This window comes from Aspergillus fijiensis (assembly GCF_003184825.1).
Source record: "Aspergillus fijiensis CBS 313.89 unplaced genomic scaffold BO72scaffold_35, whole genome shotgun sequence".
Lineage (NCBI taxonomy): Eukaryota > Fungi > Ascomycota > Eurotiomycetes > Eurotiales > Aspergillaceae > Aspergillus > Aspergillus fijiensis.
Window position 1 is genome coordinate 256,341 of NW_024469011.1, and position 17,474 is coordinate 273,814.

The 17,474-nt window shown below is 53.5% G+C and overlaps 4 protein-coding genes across 4 annotated transcripts; 2 read left to right on the forward strand and 2 right to left on the reverse strand.

Annotated features, from left to right (window-relative positions):
- Positions 1-167: 167 nt before the first annotated feature.
- On the reverse strand, positions 168-5,889 carry BO72DRAFT_478704 (putative regulatory protein Ral2). The gene is made up of 9 exons (XM_040947525.1): positions 5,656-5,889; positions 5,456-5,564; positions 5,135-5,387; positions 4,823-5,075; positions 4,407-4,476; positions 2,129-3,133; positions 1,921-2,098; positions 446-1,890; positions 168-374 (listed from the first exon to the last, which is right to left on the reverse strand). Exons 1-9 carry the CDS (start codon positions 5,676-5,678, stop codon positions 342-344), a joined length of 3,369 nt encoding a protein of 1,122 aa, XP_040799679.1. The 5' UTR covers positions 5,679-5,889; the 3' UTR covers positions 168-341.
- Positions 5,890-6,044: 155 nt separating this feature from the next.
- BO72DRAFT_432768 (multidrug resistance-associated protein) lies at positions 6,045-11,978 on the reverse strand. Its single transcript, XM_040943177.1, has 15 exons — positions 11,409-11,978; positions 10,595-11,347; positions 10,239-10,521; positions 9,943-10,176; positions 9,661-9,891; positions 9,052-9,593; positions 8,830-8,992; positions 8,414-8,761; positions 8,227-8,350; positions 8,096-8,167; positions 7,920-8,035; positions 7,718-7,859; positions 7,061-7,630; positions 6,588-6,986; positions 6,045-6,519 (listed from the first exon to the last, which is right to left on the reverse strand). The coding sequence occupies exons 1-15, from the start codon at positions 11,637-11,639 to the stop codon at positions 6,303-6,305; spliced, it is 4,425 nt and encodes a 1,474-aa protein (XP_040799680.1). The 5' UTR covers positions 11,640-11,978; the 3' UTR covers positions 6,045-6,302.
- Positions 11,979-12,584: 606 nt separating this feature from the next.
- On the forward strand, positions 12,585-14,541 carry BO72DRAFT_449656 (DUF55-domain-containing protein). Its single transcript, XM_040945072.1, has 6 exons — positions 12,585-12,928; positions 13,110-13,245; positions 13,367-13,684; positions 13,741-13,758; positions 13,814-13,930; positions 13,986-14,541. The coding sequence occupies exons 1-6, from the start codon at positions 12,857-12,859 to the stop codon at positions 14,402-14,404; spliced, it is 1,080 nt and encodes a 359-aa protein (XP_040799681.1). The 5' UTR covers positions 12,585-12,856; the 3' UTR covers positions 14,405-14,541.
- An 804-nt stretch (positions 14,542-15,345) lies between these two features.
- On the forward strand, positions 15,346-17,006 carry BO72DRAFT_382024 (aldehyde dehydrogenase family protein; the record flags this gene model as incomplete). The annotated part of the gene is made up of 3 exons (XM_040941454.1): positions 15,346-15,479; positions 15,540-15,739; positions 15,826-17,006. 3 exons carry the CDS (start codon positions 15,346-15,348, stop codon positions 17,004-17,006), a joined length of 1,515 nt encoding a protein of 504 aa, XP_040799682.1.
- Between the last annotated feature and the right edge of the window lie 468 nt (positions 17,007-17,474).

Below are 17,474 nucleotides of genomic sequence, written 5' to 3' on the forward strand. Positions count from 1 at the left end.
TAGGAACCGTACATCTTCACAGTGTATCCATGCGACTGAAATCAACCCACCTGGCTCATTATGAGATTCGGTCCTCAGCTACTCAATTCAACAAATGCCATCCACTCTCCTCCCCAAAAAAACACAAAACACAAAAACCAAAACAAGCGGGAATCCAGAAGAAGATTGTCATGCATCGTTCATCATTAACTACTACCTACCCTACCAACTTTCCTTCCTTCCTGCCCCCCCAAAATAAAATATCCCATCCAAGTGAAGTTAGATATAATATATACTTGAATTTGGAAATCGCACACACTTTCTCCCTGTCTCGCGCTCAAGCTTTCTCAGACTGAAGATCTTCAGACAGGTAGGAAACCGTACACCCCCAAAAGCTGCAGGCCCACTACTACTCCACTCCATTCCCATTGCCATTCAAGCTCACCGCCGCACTACCCGGTTTCACCCCGTTACTGCCGCCGTTGGGCGTGGGATTAGTCGTGCGCTCCCGCAGCCGGCGGCCCTCCATCAGCCCGCGGAGACCCCGCTTCTGCAGGCCGATGACGCTGCTGGGGTCGCCGGTCCAGATCTCGCGCTCGGGCCGGAGCTCGGCGTCTGTGTTGCGGCGGTGATGCGACGAGGAGCGGGCGCGGCCGGCGGATTCGCCGCCGCCGCCGTACTCCGAGTCGGAATGGTCGAAGCTGGTGTTCGTCGAGGCCGAGGCCGAGGTGGCGGTGCTGGCGTTGCTGATGGAGTCCTCGCGGTCCCGTTCGCGCTCGAGCTCCACCTCCCGTTCGCGTTCCCGCTCGCGTTCGCGCTCACGCGCGCGCTCGCGGTCGCTGTGACGCTGGCGGCGGCTGAAGATGTTGGTGTTGATGCGGAGGGGGATACCGCGCGAGGTGGAGGTGGCCCCGACGCCGCTGACGCTGCTAGCCGTCGAGAGGGCGGCCGACGCGGTGGTGCCGTGTTCCGTGTCGGACGAGTCGGAGGTGAGGTGGCTTTGGGCCGCTGAGGAGGGTTGCGTGGTGGCGGTCGTGTTGGTGGTCGTGGTGGTCAGCGCTGAGGGGTCTTGCGCGGCAGCGGTGGCGGCCGCGTGAGCGCCGTTCAGGGTTTCCAAGGTGCCACCAAGCCCGCTGGCGAACCCTGTCCCACGGCCTCCTCCCGCGGCCATGGCGGCCGCGTTAAAGACAGCCGCAGCATTGCGACCGTCAAGCATTTGGTGGAGGCGTTCGACCGTGGCTTCAAGGAGGCCGTCGACCTGATAAGGGCGGGCAAGTTGGAGGAGGGAGCAGAGAATCTGGGGGGTGCAGAGAGAGGAGCCCACAGCGGGCAGGGAGGACGTGTAGAAATAGTAGACAAGGACCTGGAGGGTGAGGTAGGTGTGAGGTAGGTAGAGTACACGGGGACGAGCGGTAGGCGATAGAGAATGCGCAGAGGGTATCTCGAGGTTTGCTAGTAATGATTTAGAGGTGACGGAGCGGTTACTGACAAGCGTGCTGGCGTTGGAATAGTTGCTGTTCTGGCCGATCGAGGGGGTGATGGTAATACTTGAGTTGCGGCTGGGATACATGGCAACCGCAGGACGAAGAGTAGCAGAGTCAGAGACTCCCCCATCGCAGGAGTCGCGGAGTAGTTGAATAAAGTAGGGACCCCATCTGCGCGTCAGGATGCGCGAGTTGACGGGGATGCGTTCCCCTCCCACGGCTTGGAGCTCCATGTCGGCCATTTCAGGTAGCGAGTGGGCGAGACGACCTAGTTCGTCCGAGGCCGCAGAGAACGGTCGTCCACCAGAGGTCAGTTTGGTAAGCTTCGACTGGAGAGAAGCCGGGACAGATGGCGCACTGTAGGAGACATAGCCCGAGGTGGGTGCAGTCCGGCACGCATTGTTGTAGAGACCGAAAGCCTCCAATTCTACCATGCACACGTGTGAAAAGTTGATACGCCGGTGGTTATAATCTTCCACCAAGCTGCGTTTTCGTTGGCCCAAAATAACAAAGGTATTTCTTCTCGACCATAGAACTCCGCGGTTCCAACTACCCTGACCGAAGACCGAGCCGCCAGCATCGATTCGACCCCAAGTGAGAGTCTTCAAGTCCAGTGCCCAAAGAGCATATTCCTGCTTCGAGGAGGTCAAATAGGTACCACTGACAACGAAATGACCGTTGATGACGCCTCCATTGGGGAACCTCAACCCCGGGGGCGAGGCCTGACTTTGCATGGGTTTCTCGACCAAGCGACCGTCAGGCAAGCGTACTTGAAGCTCCAACTTGACATCCAGGAAGTTGTAATTAGAGTAGATAAGCATTGGGCAACCCTCGACCTGGGAGTCCTCAATGGGCTCCTGTGCATCTCGATCCTCCGCCGCAGAGCCAATCTCGGAGACACTCATACCCAGTAGGGGAGCAACCACGCTGCGGTAGGCACCACAGCTGCGGCCAAGCGTGCTGGTGCTCATCCACTTCAAACTCCGCAGGTTGAAGACACTGATCTGCTCGATGTAATGATTGGAGCTATCTTGTCCTCCGACCACGACCATCTCGGCACCCCCAAACCCATCAATATCCACTCCGATCGTGCCCTGGTGCGGGTTCGAAGACGCCGGGTTATGGTGTATAGCCGAAAGAGGTGCGGTGGCTGAGGTAAAATGGGCGCTGGAGGGCAGAATTGTCGCACAGTGCGCATAGCGACCTTGGGGGGAATCGATGGCTGGCACGCGGGTCCAAGTCCGAGTGGGCACGTCAAAGATGTGGATGTCTGACATGACCACGACTTCCGGTTGAGCTTCCTGACCCCCCGATCCCCCGCTCGCGGCAGCAGGGTCCTTGGACACGTTTGAGGCAGGCGACATACCGCCATAGCACACAAGTTTATGGTCTCCCAAGGCACAAACACTGTGAAAATACCGCGGGCGGGGAATATCGCCGGTCGCCTCGATCTTGGTCCAGTGACGCCGGATCAAGTCCAGCTCGTATATGTCCGACGTCAACTGCGGACGACTCTTGGAGAGCACCCGGCCTCCGAACACGTATAGCCTATCGCCTAAGATGGTAGTCGTTGCGCCCACGAGAGGGTGCGGCTCTCGGCCGGTGGTCCGACGGACATTGCATACCAGGCCTGACAGGTTGATCGGACCGGAGTTGGAGGATTGCGACTGCTGTTGGGCTTGCTGAAGTCGAGGCGAGATCCCCGTCGCAGATGGGTCGTCTCTGCCTGTATCCAAGAAGCCCAGGCTCGACTGGCTTCGGGACATCATAATGAGGGTATTTCCGAGGTCTGTTTACCTTCAACCCGCAGGAAAGATGATGAGTGAGCGCCTTATAATCGAGGAGACCACTCAGTAAAACTTTGTCGCTATCGTAAGTCTTTGCGCGTATCGTAGGAGAAAGTGCCGCCCGCTTGCGGTACCCAGAGTCAGGAATTGCTTTTCCGGGGATATGGCGTTGAACGAGAGGAAGGGAAAGGGTCGAGGCGATCGAGGATCATCACAGTCGTAAAAGAGGGTTAGACGCCACCCTTGCGTGCCACAGCAGCACAGACCTAGTAAGAGATTTTGACAGCAACGTTGGTGGGAAAGCGGTCGGGTGATCTTCGACGTCTAAATGGGACTGGGGGGGCAGTGCGACCGGAGGAGGGATGATCAGGGGGGGGGTGGAGGGCACAGGCGGGCGGAAAGTCGAAATCGATCGGTAAGTTATCGGTGACTACTTATCCCCGCTGCGGAGGAGAACGGCACCAGATAATTCAGTCGTTTCCTTATCAATGAGATAGACAATATTTGTGAAGGTATAACCAATGCTGCAATAGTCAACACAACCGTCTCAGCACAAAAACGAAGAATAAGAAGGATTGAGAGTGCGAGAAGCGACCCTCTGAGTAGAAAAGGCGGGTGGGGAAAAAAAGGGAAAGGAGAAGGAAAAGGAAAAGGAGGAGAAGGATTGATTCCAGGAAGGAAGGCGGTCTGTCTGTCCCTCAACTACGGTCCAGGCACCCAAGAGACCTTCCACATGAAAAGTCAATTGCTCTTTTACTATATAACTACTTGGTTGTGTAGTAGTTTCATCTCATCATCATCACAAATGCCATCTACACAGTTCGCATGGATGGGTCCTCGAATTCCCACACCCTCCAACACATACTAACAACCAGTCCACTACCACGCAGCCACCTTGTCCTCCAATGCGGCTCAGCTCAGCGGTTGGCAGCCGATGCAGTGGTTACTCAAACATTCCTCAATGATACGAACCACTGGCCCCCATTTCACATACATGGAGCCTCGAGAGAATGGCAACATTTGATGGATAGTCCACAGCTTCTTAATTCCAGAAATAACGCACTCTCCCCCCATACAAGGTGAAGTGAGCTATGCAGGATGACACAGCAACGATCTGATGCTGTTATCGCCACCCGGAGGGACCCAGACGGCCAACCATGGCTCCAATCCTCCCTTCCGACTGTGAGCGGGGACTGGCAGCTCGTCCCAGGAACCTACTGTACAGCCTGCAGGAACACCACAGACTTCAGCAGATACTACTGGTCAAGCTGGGTTCCTGCATACATCGAGATCAACTGCCTGCAGCCGGCTCGAACTACTTCTTGCTACCTCGGCTGGAATCATCGGGTATAAAATATTATCTCATATTTTTTCATAACTTTCGTATCAGATCTGTCTTCCTTTTCTCAGCACCAGTCCTGTAGTCGGACTGCATCACTGCAAATTTCCTGCCTATCTTTGGCTGACCTAGACATTTTTGATTTACTGCTTCAGATTGGTGAAACGAAGGTAACTTTGGTCCCAAGTTAGTAAAATCAAGAAGTGACAAGCCGGGGATCAAAGGGTACTCACGGCTTGACAATGCGGATGTCGCCGAACTTCTTCTGGGCCTCCTCGGTGGAGACGGGGGGAGGGATGACAACGTCATCGCCTGGAGTCCAGTTGATGGGGCAGGTGACGCCGTGCTTGTCAGTGGTCTGGAGAGCATCGATGACACGGAGGACCTCGGCAGTGTTACGGCCGGTGGAAGCGGGGTAGGTCATGATGAGACGGATCTTCTTCTTGGGGTCGATGATGAAGACGGAGCGGATGGTGAGAGCCATGCCTGGGGTTCCGTTAGCGGATGTGCAGCCAGAATGAAACTCAGAAGAACCAGATACATACCCTTGGAGTCGACATTGGTGGTGTCCTGGTAGTCGACCATGTCGTACAGGTAGGCGACCTTGCGCTCGGGGTCGGAGATGATGGGGAACTTGAGGTTGGAGCCGGTGACCTCGTCGATGTCCTTGATCCAGGCGTGGTGGGACTCGGTGCCGTTGGCACTCAGACCGATCAGCTTGACACCGCGAGCAGTGAACTCGGGCTCGAGCTTAGCAAAGGCACCAAGCTCGGTGGTACAGATGGGGGTGAAGTCATCCTATTCCAACGGCCGCATTGGTTAGTCACGGGTGTCCTAGCAATATAGTTCGAACTCCGATCACTCACGGGGTGGGAGAAGAGGACGGTCCAGCTGTCGCCGATGAAGTCGTGGAAGGTGATGGGGCCGTTGGAGGAGTCAGCCTCGAAGTTAGGGGCCTCAGAGCCGAGACGGAGACTATTTGAGAAGAGCCGGTCAGAATTGCTGTGATCTATACAAACCAACCTCGAGCTTGTGAACAGTTGAGGTAAGCAATGGGTCAACTTACGGAGGAGCACGATCCTGAGCCATTGTGAATGGTATGGTACAGTAGAAGGTAAGGATTTATGGAGGGAGAGAGGAAGCGGATGGGAGTGGTGAGAAGGTAGGTACGAGGGGAACAGAGGGGGGGAAGAAGGATGAAAGAGAGGCTAAATAGTTGCGGGTGCCGTGGCCAACATCCCCGAATTCGGACACTCTCTCGTTTCCCCCTCAGTGCTAGAGTGGTGACTGCCCCTCCATGTTGGAACTGGAGGGAGCCGACCTCACTGGAACCCCCCTCGATCACGCAATCTGCCACCGCTTCTGGGGCAGAACACAGTCATTGGTGGGGGATGAGCTCATTCTTGGGGGAGCTGATGGCTGATGGCTGACTTTGGCGCTAGTCCCGCTCAGGCAAGGAGGGGCTTATCAACAAGAACCATGGGACTGATTATCCGTGGAGTCTGGACACTGGCCGGGCAACGCACTCTCTCTTTACTTGATATAGTATGTAGCAGTTGGCACTGGGACCTACCTATTCATAATGGAATTACACGTGAAAGTTCTCAGAATCCCTCCGATAACCTTTATACATAGTCCCTTGATCTGAAGACGCGCATATCTACTTGCCTAGTCACTTGCTCTGAGGTCGTCAACCCATCGAAGCAGTCGACTTCAGACCTCAAAAGCTAACAGTTTAGCGAAAGCCCCATCAGGTCTGCGGGCTAGTCCGCGTGGATGTCCCACTTCGACAACCCGTCCGCTGTCCAACACCACGACCTGATCGAAGTCGAGTAGAGTATGAATCCGATGAGCGACCATGATCACCGTGCAATCTTGGAACAACTCGCGGATGAGCTTCTGCACTCGAGCATCTGCTTCCTTGTCCAAACTGCATGCAGGATGTGGGTCAGCGTTTGAGAAAGCCGAACAACAGAGATGAGTCAACAAGGAATATACCTGCTCGTCGGTTCATCGAGGATCAGAATCTTGCTCTTCCTTAACAGAGCCCGTGCCAGACAGAACAGCTGCTTCTGGCCTTCTGACAAGATGCTGTCGTCTAGTTTGACTCCAAGAACCTCTTCGTCATGGCTGTAGCTTTTGTGATGCGCCGCCAGTGCATCCCACACTCCAACAGAGCGCAAAGCATCAACAATGTCCGCGTCCGTAGCAGCGTTCAACGGGTCCGCATTCTGCCGGATGGTCCCTGGAAATAGGAAGGGCTCTTGGCTGAGACTGCTGATGCGATGGCGTATCGAAGATCGGGAGATGAGGGAGATGTCTTGTCCGTCAATCAGAATTTGGCCAGACACAACCTCGTTGAGGCGAAGTAGAGAAAGTGCGAGGCTGCTTTTGCCGCTGGAGTGTAGTGATTCGCGGTCAGCTAACGTCTGAATGAATTCGAGATGATGCTCGGAAACACTGCAACTGACCTTCCAGTCCTACCACATAGCCCAATCTTCTCCCCACCACGGAATTGAAGGCGGATGTCGCTCAGCACAGCGGCTGCTGACTCGGAGGTGCCATACGCAATGCTCGTATCAGCAAACTCAATTTGACCACAGCTGGGCCAACCCACAGGTGGCTCATGGGCCTCAAGAGTCGGGTCTTCTTCAGTGGGGGTGTCTTCGGAAAACGACTTGATCCGAGCAATCGCACCCAGCGATGTTTCGAGCAGCGTCCAATTCTGGATCACTTCCGATAGAACTCGGCCTAGCTCGACCATCAACACGAGAGCAATACCTAGCAGACCTGGATTGACATGATCACGAACGCCGACGGCTATTCCGACCATGATGACTGTTAGAGCAGCTACTATAAGATTCAGCACCAGTGAGAGCCAGCGTTGTATGCACAGGAGAAGATAATAAGGTTTTTGGGCGGTGTCAAGCATAGCAAGCATCCTAGACACGGCCACGGGCGTCCATGAGAAGGCGCGGATGGTGGTCACTCCAGAAAGAGACTCGATGAAGTGAGTGTATAAGGGGCTCTTGAGCTCGATTCTGAAGTGAATCAGCACGACGGAATCAAGGCATCCAGGAAGCCAATGCTTCAGGAAGAAAAATGAAGACGGAACAGCTGAGACTCACTCTAACAATCTCAGTTGGCGAGAAGTGCGAAGATAGAATCGTTGAAGCAGGCCCAGCAGCGCGATGAGGAATGGCAGAGCCGCAGCGATATAAGGCAAGGAAGCGATGGTAATGGCGCCTTGAGCGAGGGCGCTGAAGAGCTCTGAGTTCAAAAATGTCAATATAAAATTCGTTTCACCTTGTTCATGAATTGTATACTTACGGAATCCTAAAGAGATGAACCCACGGGGAAGAATCATGTCTACCAGACGCATGTCTTGGCTGAAGCGAGTTACAAGAGCTCCAGTTTCGACATTTGATAAGTAAGATAAGGGAGCACTTGAAGGGGTTAGTTCTCAGTCACAGTAGTCTCGCCCAATGTATGAAATCATAACTCACCTCATGCAAGCGCGGAGCACAGTGGAATGAAGGTGTTTCGAGGCAGCTGGGACAATAATGACCCATGTCCAGCTGAACAGTTGCATCTACTGTCAGCACACAATATAGAGACGAAGGAGGGTTGAACACACAATATAGCAAGCGCAAGGGAGCCTGCTTCGACCGCGGCCAATGCCGCATATATTCCCAGCCAATATCCTGAACGCGAGCCTGAGGCACTGTCGTTGCTACTCGACCAACGTTCCACCCAAATGTCTACTCAGACGTGAGCGTTTTATGACAGCTAGAATATCGTAAGTAAGAGAGGGGAGGACTCACAGAGGAATCCGCCAACGGCTGAATTGACAGTCAACAAAAACATAAAGGTGGCTACTCTCAGCCAACCCAGACTAGAGAAGTAGTACTTGTACACAGAAGTGTCGGTTGTCTGTCGATTGCCATCACAGGAATCCGAGGCGTTTCCAGTGTCTGCAGTCGTCGTCGTGAGTTCAGACTGTGATTGAACAGTATAAGCCGCTCCTAGGTCACCTAGCTGCCCTGTGCTCAGATCAAGCTTGTTAATGTAACCTCCCATGTGACTTCGAAGCTGGGAATAAGTGCCCTGCTCAAGAACTTCACCATCATTGCCCAGCACAATGATAAAGTCGGATTGCGGTAGGTGCTGAGCTGTATTCAAATCAGCAGACACTCCACATTTGGAAATTATAAGGCCGTCATTCGACGAAGAATCTTACTGTTGTGGGTAGCCAGGAAAACAGTACAGCCCACCTGACGTAGCAGACCGTCCGGACCAAAGACATTAGTGAACACCTGCTGGGAAGTCACATTGTCAAGACCACTGAAAACGTCATCGAAACAAGCGATGCGTTTGCGAGAATAGAGAGCTCGTGCGATGGCCTGTCGATGTTAGTAGTGGGATTATGTCCGAGTCCTTATCAGGCAGTTTAATAACGAACAATTCTTTGCCTTTGCCCTCCGCTCAGTTTCGCCCCCTTGCTGCCTACAAGCGTCCGGTCTTCTGCTGGCATTCTCCCAATATCCAGGTTGATCGCACATGCTTTCAAGATTGTGTGATACCATCTTTCGTCAAACGACGATGATCCGCTGTCGCCCACAATGTTATCCCGAATTGATGCATTAGCAAGCCATGGCATCTGCTCGCAGAATGCTATGTCCGGATGGCTGATAACGAGCTTTCCATCCAGTACAGGCGTCTCACCGGCAAGGCCTTTCAAAAAGGTGGACTTCCCACTACCGACGGGACCGACAATCGTGACGAGATTTCCTCTGTCAGATTGCTCGAAGTTAAGGGTAACGCCGGATTTGTCCAGTGGTGAGGACTTCCATCCAAAACGGACATTTTCCAGGGACATATGCATCGTGGCCTGCTTTGACAGAGAGCCAGTGATGGGGGAAGAGAGAGCAGAGAGCTCAATACCAGATCGACTTCGGGACGAAGTTGCTGGACTTGATAGCAGCCGAGCTAACTTCCTCTTCTCTGTGAAAAGCACATAAGCTTTGGATTTAACCTTGGGAATTGAACGGAGAACATCAAGAACACTCACCAACGCGACTCGGTTGCCTGAGGAAGTCCTGTATTCTATGCAAACATCCGAGGGATGCAAATGTATCCGGGATCGCCAGCAGAAGTTGCTGGAGCGGATTGACCAGTAAGTTAACCAACGAAAGTGATGTGATGGCTTGCGAGACGTGGAATCCCCCGGATCCATTTACTGCAGCTACTATACCATACGCTGCAAATGTTGCAAGTTGACCAACGATTGATGGAAGGTTTACTGAGTCATTTTGCGTCAGTTTTAGTTATAGCGCTCTGAGAAGATACATACCCATGCATACACGGATTGTCTGAATCCGGCGGAATCGCTTCGAGATAGTGAGTTCTTCCTCACGCAAAGCATCAATCATGGTTCCCATAATCTCGGACAAACCAAGGAACTTCGCGTTCCGGATAGATCCTAGAATAGCGGAGGTAAAGTTCACGCGCTTCTCTGTAGCCTGCAGCCATGTCTTTTGCCTGGCAGTGACAGCATTTCCCATGCCGAAAGACGCTGCCGTGAAGACTATTGCGAACGATCAGTCATATTCTGAACGAAACCCATGTGATTCGGATGGAAAGGCTTACGTATTACCACTACGAAAGGAGCAATACAGACAACACCTACTTGGGTTTGCAGGAGCCAAGTGGCCAGGCCCAGCTGTAGGACATTAGCCCATGTCTCGCATACTGTAGAGAGGAAGTATTCGGCAAGCATCTCGATGTCAGTCCCCATAAGTGACATGGCACTGGATTCGTCTGTGGTGCCCAGTGGAAGATTCATCATGTGTTCATAAGTCAAAGCCATGAGGCCACCTCGTAGCATAGTTGTAGCGCGGTACCCTAGATGCTGGTAGCTCGCGGTGAACACCTAGTGAGCTGGATTAACGAAACATTCGCTTCACGAGATACGCCGAATGCCCGGCCCTATTTGAGAGACTCACAGCAACCCCAACGAAGACAATCGCGGTAGCTCCAATTAGACCGTAGGCCATGTCCCGAGCGAGAGAGTCGGTTCGCTCCAGAACGGTCACAATTTTCCCCACCAGAAATGGCTGTGCAATGCTGAAACCCACTACACAGAGACGGGGGAACGCGATTCCCACTATCTCCCATCGCAGGCATCTAATAACAGCCAGGAACAAAGCATTCTTGCGACTCTGATTGCAGCCTGCCCAGGACTCAGCAAATCGGGAGGACAGATCACGAGACTGGAGCTTTTCGTGGATGGTGGGCAGCGCATCGCCTGTGAGTATGATCGAGTAGCCATTTCGCAAGAGCCTGTTTAGCCATGTGAATAGCCCTCGACTGAACGGTCCGCTCACGCTCTCTCCAGACTTGGCTTTCTCGCTTGGTATAAGCCATTTCCGCTTATCGATATTCTCAAGTACCAGTAAGACTAGCTTGATGGCGAGGGATGCTGAAAGACAGGCGGAGTATGAGCGGCTGCCAGATAACAACCATGAGGTGCGTACACGGGTAATATCGAATAACAGGGTTGTGAACAGGTAGGCAGTGACTATGAATGACGGCCGGATGGAACGGACATGCTCCAGATCAACAACAGCCACGAGGACAAGGGCAGCCAGAAGTTCAAGAATGGCACCCGCGAGGAACGTATGCTTTTGGGGAGCATGCTCGGTTGCGACAAGTGCGAGAAGGGGAATTTGTATGGCTGCTAAGATAGCAGCGAGAGACTGGGTTCAAGGCTTGGTTAGTCCTCAACCTGCTCAGATAAGCATCTGGGGGTCCACATACTAAGATTGGGAGACGAAGACTAGAAGAAATAACTTTAGGAGATTGTTTGTAAAGCTGGAAGATTCTGAATGGTGATAAAAGTAGGAAACACGCAGCAGGGGCGATAGTCAAGATGGCTGCCTCGAATAGAGCAGTGAAGTCAAAGCCTCCGCGACAACCTGGTCGAATGACCGGACCGAATAAACTGTCGCCGCATAGATCAGTTGCGGATGTAGCAGTAGTAGAGCTCATGGCTGTACTCACTCACTTGAGATTGACCTCTGGTAACACGGTCAAGTGCAGTCAGGCTGACACAATATAGAAGCCATGGATCCCATACTTTGTGCAAGTTGTAGCCTGGGATGAGCTTATCACGCTTATCTTGCTAAGTCTTGGCTCCAATGACCCCATCGATGCCTGCACTGTGGACGGCAGCCCAAATCAGGTGTTCCCGCCTCGATGAGGTGCTGTGGCATGTGAGTATGCGGGAAATTGCATCCCTTCTATAAGTGTTCTATTCTCAGCCTCAACCCATATCTAGACATCTCCTCCATACATGATTCTCGATGGAAGGTGTGTTCTGTGATTGGGAATGGGGTTTGGAAAAAGGCGTAGTCCCGAAACTGAGCCACCATGTGCCGGATCCCATTGATGGCGCGCTAGCAGGTGCAACGCTATGATTTGTTATTGGATTTATAGCCAAGGAAAAGTCGTCCTACAGTCAGTATGTAAGTGTTGTGAATCAGAGTAGGCTGCATCAAACTGCGTATAATGTAGGCACTGGACTTGTGCTCGAAGTATATGTCGCGCTCCTTATCGTCATGATCGTACATTACATGCAGTAAAAGAATCGACCTTGAGGATTCAAGAACCACCAGGAGCTTTCGACCATTGTCTATTTGTCTATGGTGAATGACTCAGGTGATGTATCTAGGCCAGACACTGCAACACTTCTACCAAATTATGAAATTGGATGGTAACTACCTAAGTAACTATACTCATGAACGGTGGAGTTGCGCGCCAGAAGGGAAGTTTGTTTGCTTGTTTGCTTGTTTGCTTGGTCCGGGATAAGGAGCGGGCGGTGAATGCTGTAGGTACAGTAGTTATTCCGTACAGTAACTAAACTTACATAGTACGCCCGCCCGCCCGCCCGCCCGCGCGGCGCTGGCTTTCCCTCCCGAAGGTGTGTTTAGACGCGTCTGAGTTTCCGTGTCACGGCGATCGCCTCTGTCTCGGTCCTATACGTGCTCTTCCTCCTCCTCCCTCCCCCAAGTCACCTCCACTCCCCCGCCTTTGCTTCCTCCTTCTGCCATCTGTGTTTTGGTTGACCGTGGTAGTTTAGTTCTCTTCATACAATTGACCTCGCTCATCTTTGGTCTCTCTTCCACAGATCTTTCTTTCTCTTTCCTCAATCAACTGTCCTGGCTTTCTTCGCCCACATTTCCTCTCTGTTCTCTGGACAGCACACCATGCCTCCCCAGCGTAAGCGGAAGTCGGAGAGCGCGTCCATCGCCGAAGAGAGTGCTCCAGCTGCCAAGAGAGTACGTACTCCATCCATTCATCCCTTCCCACCGCACAATTCAAGCTCCAACGCGAGCAGGAGCGCGATGAGGGGCGGCCCGTGCCTTTTGTTCGTGCGCGTCGCCCGCCAATGGAAATGCTCTCTGCTTCTCCAAACCATTCCCCATCATCAAAACTAACACATTACTTTCTTACGTGCAGGTTGCGCCAGATACGCCAGCCGACGGCGAAAAACGAAAGAGAGGTCGCCCCCGGAAGTACCCCGAGGGTTCGACTCCCAAGCGCCCGGATGGCCCCAAACGAGGTCGCGGCCGGCCTCGCAAAGACCCCAACTCTGGTCAGTGCTTTCTGCGCGCAATCCTGCTTTCTACGACGTATCACTGCCCAGCCTAAAGACGAGTCGATGGCAAACACAACGTTAGTCCGTCCATGGTGAACCGCCAACTAAATCGCAGCAGTCTCCACTCCCTCCAAGCCCAAGACACCCAAATCGGACGGCACTTTCGGCCGGGGTAGGCCTAGGAAGTCCTCGCCTAAGCCGACGCCGACGCCGTCACGGAATGGCACCACCAGGTCGACCCCCAAACAAACCAAAACAGAATCGCCAGAAGTCAAGTCTGCTGTCTCGGCCAAGTTGCCTACCCCAGTCAAGGCGACTTCGGGACCCTCGTACTGGTTGATGAAGGCTGAGCCTGAGAGCCGTTTGGAGAAGGGTGTTGATGTCAAGTTTTCTATCGATGATCTTCGCGACCGCACGGAGCCAGAGGCCTGGGATGGTAAGTCTGCCTTGCTGTTGACCCAATTTCCTGTCTCAATGCTAACACTTCAACAGGTGTACGGAACCCGTCTGGTGAGTAGTGAGCGAGAGCTTTGGCACAGGTATCAGTAACTTACTTTCTGAACAGCGCAGAGACACATGCGGGCCATGAAGAAGGGTGACCAGGCCTTCTTCTATCATTCCAATTGCAGAGTACCCGGAGTTGCCGGCGTCATGGAGATTGTGGAAGAACATTTTGTCGATGGTGAGAAGCCCTAGCCCAGGTACCAGATGGTTGGCTGACGTTGATGTAACTTCAGAATCGGCCTTTGACCCTGCCCACCCCTACTACGACGCCAAGTCGAAGCGCGAGAAACCCAAGTGGGAAGCGGTCCGTGTGGAGTTCCGGCGGAAATTCAAGAACCTCGTGCCTCTGAGTCAGCTTAAGGAAAACATGGCTCCTGGAAAGCCGCTGGCGAACCTTGAAATGCTGAAGCAGTCCCGGCTGAGTGTGTCATCTGTGAGACCCGAGGAATGGGAGTTCATCTTGGGGCTTGCCGAAGAAGAGGGAGCCGAAGACAAGGAAGCTGAGGCGACTGAGACGGCTGAGGTGACTGAGACGGCTAAGGCGACCGAAGCAAACGACGCCAACGAAGCGACTGAAGTGACTGAGTCGACTGACTCTCCTAAGGGTACCTCTACTGAAAAGCTCGAAGAAGCGCCGCAACCAAGCGAGTAAAATGGTGAAATTATTGATGTCCTTTCAGAGCAGCTTATGGGATGAAGTTTCGGGTTATGGGTAACATCACGTCGGTAAAGCCGGGTCTCTGTACAATCAATGGCGTTTCTACAATACAATCAATCTTCTTTCGTGGACCCTATGATTTGTAATTTGTAGAAGTGATTTCTTGTTACTGTGGTTGTGAATCGAGGCAGCCTTTTGACAATGCATGATGGCTGCTGGAGGTTCCGCCGCATCCGCGGTTGAAGTGGATAGGACTGCGAATAACGATGATTGGATTTTCCCAATGCAAACTGCATGTACGAGTCAAGACTCTGAGGGGATTGTGTCTTTGGGGACATTGTCAATCCGATTGTGATTGTGGTTGTTATTTTTGAAACATAAAACAATTTTATTAGTTGATGTACTCTTAAAGTAATAAGTTAGTAGTTGAGTTAATAACTGGGAAGAGTAAGTCTATCCGAAGAGGGGCAACTTGGCTCAAGCATGGCAACGCTGATTCGTTGGGATGCGGTTGTTATCGTCTCAAGCGGGGATGGAGAGCCTGAAGTTGAAGCCTCAGGAACCCAGAGGGCGCAGGAAGCAATTGCGGGGACTCCAAGAAGGTTAGCGTTAGCCTCCGTCGCTGCTAACCAGCTCAACTAAGCTCAATGCTCCTCCTCCTCCCAAGGCTATTATAAAGTCAACCTCCCCTCTATCCCACAGGCTCCATCTTCGATTGTCCTCTACTCCTTCTTTTCCTCTCCCCCCGGTCAATGCCACGCCTCCCCCTCCTCTCCCCTCACTTCATCGCCTCCCGACTTCGACTTCCCCGCTTTGGTTGTCGTCAGCTTCCCCTCTTCTCTCCAGCTGCATCTCTCCGATCTCCTCTCTCCACTCCTTGCCGCAATCTATCTCCTCTCTTGCCCCACCACCCACTCCACAGTACCTCATTCACCATGGCTAGCAGCAACGTGAGCGTGCAATTGACTGCTCCCAACGGGCGTCAGTATGACCAGCCTATCGGTCTGTTCATCAACAATGAATTCGTTCCCTCCAAGTCGGGCGAGAAGCTCGCCTCCATCAACCCTTCGTAGGTCTCCTGCAAGAACCCTTATGCGACGACGGAAGCTTGTGCTGATCGAACGTCTAGCGATGAGAAGGAGATTGTCTCCGTCTATGCTGCTGATGCGGAGGACGTGGATATCGCCGTCAAGGCGGCCCGGAAAGCTCTCAAGGATCCGTCGTGGAAGCTGCTGCCTGCGACTGAGCGCGGCCACTTGTTGCTGAAGCTGGCGGATCTGATCGAGCAGCACCGGGAGACACTTGCCACTATCGAGACATGGGATAACGGTAGGTGGCCCTTATTCCAGCAGCAGCAGCAGCAGCAGCAGCAGCAGCAGAATCCAAGCTCCGGCGGTGATATTGACCGTTTCCAGGCAAGCCGTACTCCGTCTCTTTGAACGACGATCTTGGTGAGGTCCTTAGCTGTCTCCGGTACTATGCCGGCTGGGCGGATAAGATCCATGGCCAGACCATTAGCACTACTCCGGCCAAGTTCGCCTATACTCTCCGTCAGCCCATCGGCGTGGTCGGCCAGATCATCCCTTGGAACTTCCCGCTGGCCATGGCCGCATGGAAGTTGGGCCCGGCCCTCGCCTGCGGTAACACCGTGGTGATGAAGGCCGCAGAACAGACCCCCCTCAGCATTCTCTACCTGGCCAAGCTCATCAAGGAAGCGGGCTTCCCGCCCGGTGTGGTCAACATCCTCAACGGCTACGGCCGCGTCGCCGGTAGCCCGCTGGTCACGCACCCCGACGTCGACAAGGTCGCCTTCACGGGCTCGACCATCACCGGCCGCGAGATCATGAAGCTTGCCGCTGGCACGCTGAAGAACATCACCCTCGAGACCGGCGGCAAGTCGCCTCTGGTCGTGTTCGGCGACGCCGACATCGAGCAGGCGGCCAAGTGGGCGCATACCGGTATCATGTACAACCAGGGCCAGGTGTGCACCGCCACGTCGCGCATCCTGGTCCACGAATCCGTCTACGACCAGTTTGTCTCCCTGTTCAAGCAGGAGGTGGCCACGACCAGCAAGGTCGGCGACCCCTTCGCGGACGACACTTTCCAGGGCCCCCAGGTCAGCCAGGCCCAGTACGAGCGGATCCTGTCGTACATCGAAGCCGGCAAGTCCGAGGGCGCGACGCTCGTGGCGGGCGGCGAGCCCCACAAGAACATCGCCGGCAACAAGGGCTTCTTCATCGCCCCGACCATCTTCACCAACGTTAAGGACCACATGCGCATCTACCGCGAGGAGGTCTTCGGTCCGTTTGTCGTCATTTCCAGCTTCACGACCGAGGACGAGGCGGTCACCCGCGCCAACGACAGCACCTACGGACTGGGCGCCGCCCTCTTCACCAAGGACATCGAGCGCGCCCACCGCGTCGCCTCGGAGATCGAGGCCGGCATGGTCTGGATCAACAGCAGCAACGACAGTGACTTCCGCGTTCCTTTCGGTGGTGTCAAGCAGAGTGGTATCGGTCGCGAACTGGGCGAGTCCGGTCTGGAGGCTTACTCGCAGGTCAAGGCCATTCACGTGAACATGGGATCCAAGCTGTAGGGTTGAGAAATCAGCTGCTCCCTTGTATGATTAAATAAAAAAACGAGAAGAAATCAACAATGCAATAAAAAAGTCAACCCAACAAACAAGCAAAATTTGGAATTTGCTCTTATCGCCTCCTTCAGTCCTGACTCTGATGCAAACGCAAGGCCGTATAAACAACAAGACGAAAAGAAAAGAGGCAGCCAGATCATCAAGGTCGTACAAATAACCCCTCTCCCCGTCCCCCTCACAGTGACCGTGACCAGCCCAGCATGACTGGCGAACACACGAGTGTCTTGCCTCGATCTGCACAGTACTGAACAGCACATTCGTGTCCGGGGGAGCAGAACCAGAAATTTTGCCATGAGGATATCAACTGGAGGAGAAAGAAAAAATGTGGCCGAGTTAGATCGGTTGATCATAATTTATCCAGTTATTGCAAATCGTCTTGTGATTGGACCTGAGGAGACAGTCGATAATCTGCGA